The sequence below is a fragment of the Myzus persicae genome, unplaced genomic scaffold (assembly GCF_001856785.1).
Source record: "Myzus persicae strain clone G006 unplaced genomic scaffold, MPER_G0061.0, whole genome shotgun sequence".
In the NCBI taxonomy this organism is placed as follows: Eukaryota; Metazoa; Arthropoda; class Insecta; order Hemiptera; family Aphididae; genus Myzus; species Myzus persicae.
In genome coordinates, this window is record NW_019103952.1 from 70744 (window position 1) to 83825 (window position 13082).

General features: G+C 34.2%; 1 protein-coding gene across 3 annotated transcripts; it reads right to left on the reverse strand.

The window, feature by feature from the left end:
- Positions 1 to 10518: 10518 nt before the first annotated feature.
- Positions 10519 to 13065, reverse strand: LOC111036801 (lathosterol oxidase-like). 3 transcript variants are annotated; one of them, XM_022318997.1, is made up of 6 exons: positions 12823 to 13065; positions 12486 to 12635; positions 12111 to 12359; positions 11347 to 11530; positions 11040 to 11212; positions 10519 to 10941 (listed from the first exon to the last, which is right to left on the reverse strand). In XM_022318997.1, exons 2-6 carry the CDS (start codon positions 12528 to 12530, stop codon positions 10744 to 10746), a joined length of 849 nt encoding a protein of 282 aa, XP_022174689.1. In that variant the 5' UTR covers positions 12531 to 12635; positions 12823 to 13065; the 3' UTR covers positions 10519 to 10743. The 3 variants fall into 3 exon arrangements, with proteins under 3 accessions (XP_022174689.1, XP_022174687.1, XP_022174688.1); XM_022318995.1 differs by having other exon boundaries at positions 12454 to 12635; XM_022318996.1 differs by having other exon boundaries at positions 12454 to 12635; positions 12783 to 12897.
- Positions 13066 to 13082: the final 17 nt, after the last annotated feature.

Consider the following 13082-nt stretch of genomic DNA (forward strand, 5'->3'; position numbering starts at 1 on the left):
ATATTTATAAATACCTATATACCTAATTACTATACAAATATTTATTTTATGGACGGGGAAGTGATTTGAAAAATAGAAACACAATGCAATTTGTTACATTCGCGCGTTTGAAGTTCAAATTTAGACATACGCCTATAGTTGGATCGTTGGATGTTGGATCGTTTCAGCCTTAAAATAACGATTACCTACTTTTCAAACAATTTTTTTTATTCTGTTTTCAATTAAAAATATTAAAGATTAAATATTTGGACTAACTTTGATATCCGAGCTATTTCTAATAGCAGGTACTTAAAATTAAAATTTTTTTTTTTTTTTGCCATTAAGATTGTCAACTAATATTTTGTCTTTAAACAAATTACCTTATATTGTGTTTACACAAGTATAGACCCCAGTCTAGAATCGATTTTAATATGTTATAATCATTCATCATTGAATTTAAATCTAACACTTCCATCACAGTGGCCTACTCAACGACGAATACACTTAAGACCTATACTGCGCAGTATATACAATAGACTAACTTCTCCGGTTTTTGCTTATCTTATGGTATTTTACACTTTGAAAACTAATTGTGTATTTACTGGAACTCAAATCTTTTTTTATGTAATTTTAAAATAAAATCCGAAATTATAATCTAAAACATTAAATTTTGAAATCCGCAGGAATCGGTTCCAAACCATAGCATAATATTAAAAGCCGTTTATGGACTCGATACGTGATTGCTTAGTCGTCGTCGGTTTTTCTGTATCTATGTACAAACTGGCGAAAAAATAGTTTACAAAATGACTGTAAGAATACCGCAACAATAATAATATGATATTGTGCAGGTGACGTGAGACTGTGAGAGTTATATTTCGTAGCCATCGTACATTGGAGGTACCTATGTCCTAAAATTTACGTATATGGATTCACTACGGTGTTATACAATATTTTATATTATAAAACGCATCGTAAAGCGTCGATGAAAAGTCGTACGGGTAGACTGCTCTTATTATAAGAGACCGAGACAAAAACGAATTGGCTCGAAAACACTATATTTTTACTGTATACATATATATATTATATACGGCGTGCTGTGAGCGCGCTCCCGTTCGGGATTTATGTACCGGCCTCCGAAAGGTCAATCCCGGCTTTCAATAAAAACCTCTGTATTTTCATCCCTTTCGGGGGGGGCCGCCTACACCGCCAGCGCCGGTGCCGAGGAGCGGCACATAAATTAAATCTTCGCCGTACGACAACAAGGGGGAAAACACGAAAAATATATCGCCACTCTTGACACCGGAATTATTTACGATCGGCTATAACTTACTGCGAGGTTTTCCAACCGCCGCCGCACAACCGGCCCGGTCCCGTACTCGTATATACATATACAATATACATATACATATACAATAGATATACATATATATTATATACCCATGTATATACGCTTCTGCAATATCTTCCCCAGCGGCCCCCGTGTCACGACTGCGTTGTTTTATGGACAGCTATATGAAACACTTTCGTTAATTCCGACCAGTTTCCCCGTTTTTCGTTTTTTTCCCCCATCCCCGTTTTCTCTCCGTTTTTCTCGCCCCTTGACGTTTTTGTTATTTTTACGGCCTTTTTTTTCATCTCGAACGTCGCGTCGACGTGGTTACTTATTTAAATAACACGTTTTTCGGCGCCTGCTAAACTTATCGCCACAACACTTCCCTCCGACCCCGTGCACCGTGTGATGAAACGGGGCCAGAAGCCTAAAGTCAAACACCACAGCTTCCGTTCTTTATATACCTGTGTGCTGTGAATACGTTTATGCGTATGTATTTACAGCTGGTGATGGACGTGACCGCAGGTTGCGGCAGAGAATATTATGCTGGCGATTAGCTCGAAAGAGGTACATGTAATAATTGGAATATTTTACTACGAAAATATTACATATTATTCCCTAGACGTGGTGTCCACATGCATAGGTATATTTGCATTTAACAGGTCCCAAATAGTATTAAAGATTTTGTATCGTATTATAATACTGGGCAGGTACCTGATAGACTAATGGAGGTACCTATTCACTACAAAGTATTGCGTTAAAAAATTATAATCTAAATAGTAAATAGTCATATTATTATACAGAAACATTAAATATTTTAAAATATTTTACTATCAATGATAAAAACAAGATTATATAGGTATATGATGAACTGTAAACGAAAACTAACAACAATTTGAACCAAAGAATATCCAAAGTATTTTACGCTTTGAAGGCTTAACGTTTATGTGAATACTGAATAATGGCTTATAATTTATATTAATATGTATATGTTAGTATGTTACCGTAAATGCCCGATCACTAGGTAAACCTAGGTTTTACTAGTTAATGCTAATTGCTAGGTTTTACTGTTTGTACTCAGTAAATGCTGAAATTCTAAATTTTATTCGAGATTTTACTAAACACGTTGTGTACATCCTCGGATATACAAATTGACTTAGTAAAAGCTGATCAATACACGACACATAACATTTAAGCTGCTTAAAAATTATAATTATATATTATTAAAACAAACTACTGACAGTTATTTAAATTCTTTATACAAAATAAAAATCATTTAAAAACAAAATCATTAAAAATAAATAAAAAAATTTTTTTTCTTCATAAAAATTAGTAAAATTGGTGGATAGTTAGAAATAATTATTCAAAATTTTTATTTATTTGCACATGTTGTACCATTATGGCACCTGCTGATAAAATGCAAGTCCCTGCAACACATTGCAGTCGTAAATTTATATTCGCAAAATAATTGTTATTAATCGTTGCAAGCAAAAATGTTTGGGGTATGATTACAACTTAAGATGCATTTTTATTTTGTATAAAGAATTTAAATAGTAAAACCTAGGTTTACCTATTGATAGGGCATTCACGGTAACATATATAATTATAAGGATATAAGCTATAATATGATCGAATCAACTGAATCCCATTGATTTTTTTTACGAATGTAATATGTTATAAAAATGAATATAATATAGGCATTGTATACACCTATACAAAAATAATAGGAAATATTAAATACCTATAACATATGGTAAAGAAATATAAATAGCATTTATTTACCTATACAGTAAAGTATAGAAAAACATTTGTTTATTCATTGTTATATATAATATGATAACTTGTAATTAGTATACCTATAGTATAAATATTTTACTGACTTGAAGTTAAGTAAGTAATATAACAAAACAGAAGTCGTCCATACTCGACCATTAATTTGTTTTTATGGTTTTTCTCTACAGTAAATTGGAAAATAACAAATAAGCTTGTTGTGTAATTGCAGACATGCAATAACTGATGATGTAATTTTAATATATAAATAATTTTTGTTTGTAATGAATAATAAACTCGACGCGTCTTAAAAATATTCCACACACGACAACGCTGTTATGTGCAGACGTGCACACACACACACACACACACACACAGAAGAACAAACACATAACCTACAAGCGAGACTGATAGCGCATTACGACAAACGGAACGGGCAGTAAATTAACCGCGGCGGAGGAGTGTTTTCAAAAATAATCTAGAACGCGAAAATGTGTTAAAAATAAGGATGAAAAATTCCTCGGGGACTGTACGCGTTCGGGTCGTGAAATATATGGCCGTGTAGCCGCCGCTCCTCCTCGCGCGCTCCTTTTTACTAAAATATATCTGTTTTTTTCTCCTTCGTCTTCTCCTTCTCGTTCTCCACTTACTAGCACCGACCGTACTTTTCGTGTTGTCCGCCACGGAGGCGTTACAAATCGTGAACATAAATAACACCTCGGAAAACGGCGGACGGAGAGGGACTTACAACACGCACGAGCGGGAGACGGTTAAAATAATGTTCGGGGACCGTCAGTTAATTTGTTTCCACGTGTCTTGGCCTTTGACGGCGTTATTATAGAAGACGCAAACGGTCCCGGAATGTAATTTGTATCCATCAATTACTATTATTTTTTTTTCTTCTTCTTCCTCGATCGCCTCGTCACTTTACGCCAGCCATCGCTGCATCGTAGCCGCACCAACGACTGCACCTATTCATATTGTATAATATTATATGCAAATATTAAATTACGCAAATGAAACGTATAAATGCGGGGAAAAATCATTCTGATTACAAGAATATTATTAGTGAAAAGTTCGTCAATAATTAATTGTGTGACGTCGCGTTAGCGATTGATAAGGACGACGGTTCAAAACAAACTGTTATCGCGGTTCACTCCACTAGAAGAACCTGGAAGTAAAATAATAATTTTTTGTAATTAGTATTTTGTGTTCAGGTCTATTTCTAAAAATTTTAACTGTCAAGATCGAATTGACAGTAATATCATCTGCATTATCAGTGTATAATCAGTAATCTTCTATTCACCTATACAATAACAAAGTAAATAAATATAAATAAAAGACAGACGACCACTTGTCTCGTTTCGCTAATATCGAAGTTGGAAATTGATAGCTTCTACCTATATGTAATCTTAATGATAATAAATTAAAAATAATAAATAACAAAAAACTATTTTAAAACCAATTTAGGTACATTTCTCTTTATTCAAAATCTAAAATAGTGTTTGCAACATTGGTACCTAGTTAAATAATTTTAAACTTTCAATCTTATTTTTAAAGGACTTTTCCTTTGTTATTATTGTAATTTTAAAACCTGACTTAACTTTCGCTCAGCATAATAATATAATAAAAATTGATCCTTTCAGTCCTCAGATAAAACATATTGTAAAATCAATTATACAATCTACTCTCCACTAAGAATCTAATTAAAAACTAGATGCTGATTTTTAGTACTATAAAATACGAGGTAAAATATTAATACAAATTTCAAATAAATATTTTAATACATATGTACATATTACTAGCTCGATCTAGTGTCCAACTACTTCACCACTCGTTGTGATCATCGCACCAATAGTGCAAACGAATAAACGACCCATTCTCCATAAAATATATTATGGTGTAATAATGGAATAATTTATTTGGCAAAATGTTACTTAAGCTAGATGATTCATGAAAATTTCAGCTTCGACTTTTAAGAGGTCAGTAAGTATACCCACTATATCCATTATCCACTACTGGCACTACTCACTAGTTCGTCGAATAGTTATTTTATTGTTTGATTATTTCAATATATTTTGACTTGCAGTTCAACTTATTCTTTCGTAAATTTGTTAAATCGTGAAATGATAACTAATCTAAAAGCAATGCCTATATTGCTGTCCTTAAAAATAATTAATAAATCTTTATGTATGAATTAGAGCAACAGAACCTATAAAATGTGATGTTGTTGGTGCTATAATTCATATATCGATATATATGTATCAATCAAAACAATTGTTAAAATATAGACAGTGCAGAATAGCAGTGTTCTGAATGTTAAATATTTACAAATCACATACCTATTAATATTTTATTCAATGGTAAATTTTTCTTTTGGTAAATTAAAATATGTGGGTAAATGTTATAAATTTATACTTCAGATAAGTAAATATAATATTACAGTTCAAAATAAGTATCTAGCAATTTTTGTGGTATAACTCTACTGTTGAAATTTTGTGAAAAATATATTTTTTTAATGAATAAACCACTTGTGAAATTAGAGAATGGCAAATACAAACCAATAGCCATTGGAACCGATTACATAAAAAGATTGAGTACAAATTATTAGGTATGCATTTTAACTGCTAATATAGATTCAATAACAATACGTTGCTATAACCTATAACCGATTCTTTATTCTTATTGTTCTAAAGTTTTGACAAGAACTACAACAGCAGATAGCTGTTTTCCGATATTCTCGAACTCTATTGCTTATAGCACATCAGTACGGATTTGTATGTACAATGTACATATGTGTGTGTATGCGTTGTGTGTGTATAATAGGTACACGTGTACGAGCAATCGACGCTGTATTATTTCATTTACAAAGCGACTTATTGATTGTGAACAAGGAACAACAATAGCAATAAAGACAATTGAAACGGTTTATCGACTTATAAGCCCTGTGTGGATAGTGACGTGATCACGATACACTCACACACACACACTCGTATAATATATATATGGCGATACGTATACAGTGTTATGGCCAAAAGTAATTGGAAATCGGTTGTCGAAATGGTCAGCGGGATCGGTATAATGTCTCCTGCGAAGAAATATTGGAAATACACCCGCGGGAGGTCAGTAAGAAAAAGAAGATTGTGCGGATATTAAGAAAATAAAAATAAAAACGCCATCTCCCCTATCATTCTAGTTATTTCTCAATTCCGAGAGCGCACAATAACCTCAGTTTTTGTCGAAAACGCGTTTTTTTTTACTACAACTTACCGCACCCAAAAGATCGTTTGCACTCTCACTCACAAACACACACACACACACACACACACACACACACAGTTCAGTGGCGAAACTAGGTGTAAAAGGTTTTTAGCACCCCTTGTTTTTTATATCTAACTTTTATTATTTTATTGAAATACCATGAATTTTATGTTTTTAAACTATAGACAATTTCCTGAAAAAATGTATAGTTATTTGGTCGTTATTTTATACTATATTTACTATATAAATTATAATTTATCATTCAATTACAATGACATTTTCGAAAATAGTAAGTTATACTATTCCGCTGGAGTAGGTACCTAATCAGTTTACACAAAAATATAAAAGATTTTAAACTATGCATGGAATAATTTTAGTTTATTGCGTTGTATAATATTAAAATATAGGAACATTAGGAACGTCTCGAGAACCTGGAATTTACCGCGCTCGCTTTCCTAACTTGTTTAATTCCTTAGGACAATTTTTTTAAATTTTTAGATTAATATTTTAAATAATAATCAATAATCAATAAGGCAATATTTATATCCGATGTACAAAAACTACAAACCATTTTGTTGCTATGGGGCACGATAAGTGTTTGATACAAATTGTATACGTTCTAATCGTCATAACCTATCTGCTTGTCGCACTGAGCACATCTAATAATTTGGTATATTATTTACTGTCTGTATAACTTACTTTACTTTCGGGATTTACCCTTGTACCATAATTAGCCGTATCATCATGTCTGCAAATAGCATCGCTTGAGATGAATGTGCAGTCCAAAACGGAAGTGATGCGCCAAGTGTTCGCCGATCTGCTGTCGAACTCTTCGAAACCATGGGCGTATCTTGCTGGTCCACGCAAGGCAGATGGCACTCCTGCCGGCGACGCGGCGCTGGTCGAGATGCCTTCCGCGACCGCCTTGATGCTTATGGCGTTCGAAGATCTCAGGACAAATCTTCCAACTCTGACAAAGCGCCGAGGTCTGCCGGGTTCGCCGATGCAGCGAGGGGCAGGATATTATTGCACGCCCAAATCGGTAGTGCCGGAGACAGGTTCCTAGGAGTCTAGTGTGCCGACGAACCACGCACTGTCCTCAAACACAACGAATCCGGAAGTTGAACCGCTGGCAGACTGCACCCCAATCGAACTGGCGAATCACACGAGTCCAACGTTCAGCTATTACGTAGGAGTTATGGCGCCTTCAGCCCTCGAAAAAGGTCCAGTGTCGTCTGCTTCGCCAGAGAACTCGTGACGCCACGACTTCGCAGCCCCGTCGTCGAGCGGTTTCAATGCCGAACATGTGGCAGTGCTGCAATTCTGTCCACAGGTGGATCGACCAATGCGGTCGAGTTCATAGATGTCTCACCGAAATTGGCTGTCCACGAGACGACAAGTTTCGGCAAAGCCCCCCACAACTCTGTGACGCATTCGCAGATTTATCACCCCGCGTTTTAGGGGTCTAGTTGCGCCACTGGTACACACACACATACGCGCGCACACATATTTCTCTATATACGTGTACGTTGTTGTACTCCAGTACACTATTTTCGTTTTAAGTCCATGGAAGATTTGCGAATTTATGAGGCGCCTGGGGGGCTGTTCCGAGTGCTTTCTGGGCGGATACGCGCACGCTGGTCTAGATTAATATCGCCAACATGATTAACGTGTTAATAGCAAAGTGCTCACCTTAACTCGTGTAGAGCCTTACGAGAAAAAAAACAAACACTATATAACACAACAGATAAGGCATATACACAAATACAATATTATACACATTAATATTATAATATGCTGTGCAATGTAAAGTGGAATAATAGAGGTGTGGTGTGTGTGTGTGTGTGTGTGTGTGTGTGCGTGTGTGTGCGTGTGTGTGCGTGAACACAGTATTAAATTGAAACAGAAAATTACTGGAGTCCTACGCCGGCGATGGCGACGACAGAAACATAATATATCGCCGAAATATTAAATCTTGTAACGTGATAATAACGTAATATATGGCGACGAGGAATATTCAAATATAGCCCGTGCGTATTAGTGTAATAATCGCATTTTGTACGATGATAAACTATAGTTTACACATAAATTATAATATATAACATAATAATGTTAATTTGCCGTCTAGAAAAATGTATTCTTATGAAAAATTAGGACAAGATGACATGGAAACTTAAATTGAGTTAGGTACTTATTAGCATAGATTAAAATATATACTTCCTATAAATTAATCTGTTCCATAAGTTATAACTCATCTATGGTTATACAGAGAGTACCCAAATTATATTTTACTATTAGGCTGTAGCATTGAACATATATTTATACCTCTTCAATGCTAGTAGGTATAATAAATTGAAATATATATGTTATTAAACATTAAACAAACATTAGGACAATATTTTTCAGACTTTAATATTCAGATTAACCATGGTTTATTCTTACATAATTTTGACATCCATCTGCAGGCCATTGCTAAGTAAAAAGTCTATTAAAAAAAACAGATGTCATTAATCATATTAAATAAAACAAACACAATTAATGATAATAATTTTATCAGAGCAACACATTATACAATAACAAATATTTTTACACATTAATATAGTAAAAACTAAAAAGAACTTGAACGTTTTAACTTAACTTTTCTTTAATTTTAAAACGACCACAAGTAGAAACGTACTGCAATTTGTAACAAAATACCCTCCACTTTTAAAATATTATTATATATAATATATTACATATAACCAATGTATTTTGCATAATACTATAATTCTTATAAAGTTAGGACTTAGGTATTTGTAGTTAGGATTTTTAAAAAAAAGATGTAGGTTTAAAAATTTAAACATACCACATGAAAATACAAAATTCACTTAAAAATTATAGAATTTATCTTTAATAATTCTCGTAACCGTTGAGCTGTAATTGTATTTTACTGGAAACTTATAGAGAAAAAAACAAAATAATTAATATTTGCGTAATGCGTATGTGTACGAGATATATGTGAATGACGTGTGACTGCCATTTTATTTGTTTACATTTTACAGTCACTACACACTTACGATCACTTACTTCAGACACATTTGCATGACATGCATAACTTGGAAAATTGCCTATATGAACTCCTTGAAAATATTCGGTATCATATCCCCTTAATATTAAAAAAAAAATCAAGTTTGTTGAAATATCTATCCATCTATTCTATCCATATAATCATAAACAAAATTAAAAATTGTACCTACTTTATGTCTATGTACATGAAACTGGGGAGGATTTCAAAACAACAGCATCATAGGTAGTTCTTTTTGTAATTCCTCTTGTAAAAGACAGCAGAACATCTGAGAAGCTCGCAAATGTAAGTATCTAACAAGAGCAGTGTCCATAACGTGTCGCTCTGTAGAAAGTTAAACGTATATGAACGTATAAGTACATTACTAGCTCTTGTTGAATAATCGACCAATCGTAAATGTAACTTAAAAATTGTTACAACTAAGTTTCATCCAAAACGAATGTGAGGAAAATATACTTAATTATTATAACGAAGAATGAATATAACCAATATAGGTACTAGAAATATTCACAAAGATACAGTACCTAATCAATTTAAATTCCAGTTTAGTTTTAAGTGTTGATATGGTGTAATTTATAGTCATTTTTGTATCGAAAATTGCATTCATTTTAACTTTAAAATCTCTGACACCAATCAGATATTGTAAAAAAGTGCTCCAAAAATTGATTATGCATTGGAATTGATCATTTGTTCGAGCAGATTGACTAACTAACCTACCTATTATAGCAAAGAAGGAATATTTATCTATTAAAATTATAAAGTGTCATCAATTAATAATTATAATATTACAATGCTTAAATTCATTTGTTGATTATTATTCAAAAAAGTTAAATAATTATTTGAATAAATATCCAACTTAAAAGTACCTTATTATTCAAATATTAATACATAATTTAAAATTAAATACTAAGAATATGTGTCTCGTTTGTTTCATCATAATATTGTACCTACTTATATATTTTGTATTTTATTTATTCATTATTGTAAATATTGTTTAATTGCGAAAGACGTTTTTGGTAAAGGTATTAATCAAAAACTAGACAATTTTGTTTCAAAAAGCTTCAATAATTGGAGAAAAACAAAAGAAATACCTATTTAATAAACATGAAAAGAATGACTATCATAATACCTATTAAAGTATATCGTTTAGTATTGAGGAAACGAAAAATAACACATGTCACATTATTAATAATATTTTGTCAGCGATACAGAATTTGTTAAACGAAAGTCACAAACCATATGGAGTTTAAACATTACTCTAGTTCGTATATATACGTAAAAAGAAGAGAGGTCGGCCCAAATCATAGGCGGTGGTCATGCAAATAAGTCTTCGCAGTTATTATTCACTGTCGCCGTCGATGTCTTTCAACAAGTACGGATTAATTTGTTCGCGGTAAGCCATTGGGTTTTCGGCGATCCTCTCCTGGATTTCTCGGTGCCGTTCTTTGCTCGACAAGTACACCAATGGTCGCCCAGAACCCCAAGAATCGGTGTGCACACTGTAACAACGATCGACCTTTCTCATGGATCCGTGGATCTAAAAACCAAAAAGCGGTAAAGATGGGTATTCCGAAATATTATAGTCTCTTTATAGGTATTAATATATATTTTTTAATCCAGACACATTTTACCGACCTTGTCCCACATAAAGCAATTAAATCCGTAATTGACGTGACAGTACTGATGGTGGTTGTCGTGGAACATGCAATCCGGCTGCCACGGTTGCCACCACTGAGCCTTGAGAGCGATTCCCGTGTGTTGCACGATACCGTGATAGTACGTGTAAAGAGCCAATCCGTAAAACGGAACTGTGAAGAAAAATGGGAATACATTTGATTCGGGAGGGTCATATTATAGTCTTATAAAAGTTCACCGTATAAGTCGGGGTACGACCATAACCACCTTTATTTTATACAACAACTAATACTTGAGATATACTCACGCCAGTGCACGGGATAAATAAATATTGGCACGACCATGGCCAGTTGCACGACAGTCAACTCCACCGGATGTATGGCGGTCACCGACCACGGAGTAGGCTGAAAGTACCTATGGTGGATGCTGTGAAAGTGTTTGAACAAAAACTTTGAGTGGAACGACCGATGAATCCAATAAGTTACATAATCCTGTAAGGACAAATATGAATTTTAAACGTATGTAAGCTCACTGCACACTACCGAATTCAAAAATACGATATATTTAATATAATATTGACATCATTGTAGCAAATCCTATAATATTATGTAATTTCACATTTAAATACAAATACCTACAGTGAATGATTTATCTTTATCAATATAGAATTCTATATAACAGCAACAATTTCTGACACCTATAATATTATACTATATACCTACAATTGAGTATAAAAACTGATAACAATTAAAATGTAAATAAAAAATATAAAATAATATGATAATATAAAATATAAAAAAATGATTTCAATGCAACAATATATGATAATTGTATACAAATATTTAAAAATATTTACAACGTTTTGCGGTTCACTAGGAAAATGTCAACGAGACGCTAGCAGTAAAGTTTCTATATTGTAAGCTGCACAGGTTGGTAGTACCAGAAAAAATATCTTCAAAACTTACAAATGAAAAGATGAAAGATCTACAGGTCCAAATACGTGTTTATTTTCCCACGCACTAGCTCTATATTAGACATTTTAAAATTATTTTTGAACTATATACGACCGACCTGCTGGAGGAATATCACTGGCCACTGGAGAATCCACCACCACCACGGGTACTGGCCGAATTCGATGTAAACTTTGCTGTAACCGCCGCAACTGACGTGTGTGGCCACCGCCGCGGACACCGCGTTCGTCACCATCAGACCTATACAGCCCCATTTGATCTGGTCCCAGAACAGGTGTGTGGGCAAGTGTCGGTTCGGTTGACATTTCCACTGGGCCTCCTTGCCGCGTCCCTTCACATAGTATTTCCACTGCAATGGAAAGTCGTGGAAAATAACGAAAAATCAATGACAGACCTGTTGCGAATGCCCGCGGGTTATATGTAATATGCGAAAACGCACTCACTTCAAAGTACCCACAAAAGCCAAAGTATATACCGTATCCGATGACCATGGCCCAGAATAACTGCACTTTGAATTCATCGAAGAACGACGCGCAAGACAGTCGCGGTCGGTGGTGTGACCACTGTGGTCGATGTCCTTCGTCGAGGTACTTTTGCGTGTGGGCCACAACCGTCAGCCAGTCGCCTGATATCGTGTGAGTACGCGATCATCGTTTCAATAGTTCACATCACACACACCACGCGGACGACGGAGTTGGAAATAAATGGCCCCGATAGAGAAAAAAAAATGATGATAATACTGATCACATTATAATACTAAAATATTTTATACCTAACCGAACAAAATAACATTTGGTACAAGTGATGGTTACCGTTCATGAAGGCGGCGGCGATCAGAGCCAATACGATCATGTCGGCGCACGGATTCGGACTGCACTGGAACGGCAACAAAAAATATTCTTGTCCAGACGGTATACAGTAATAATAAATTGAGATTTAATAATACTATTCGCGTAGAAGCATAGTCGCCACCTGTGGCATTATAGAAATAATTAAGAGCTATCAGGTTTTTTTTTATCAAGTAGGATAAAAACGTGCGTACACACCCGCGTGTCTTTAATTGAGTAAATAT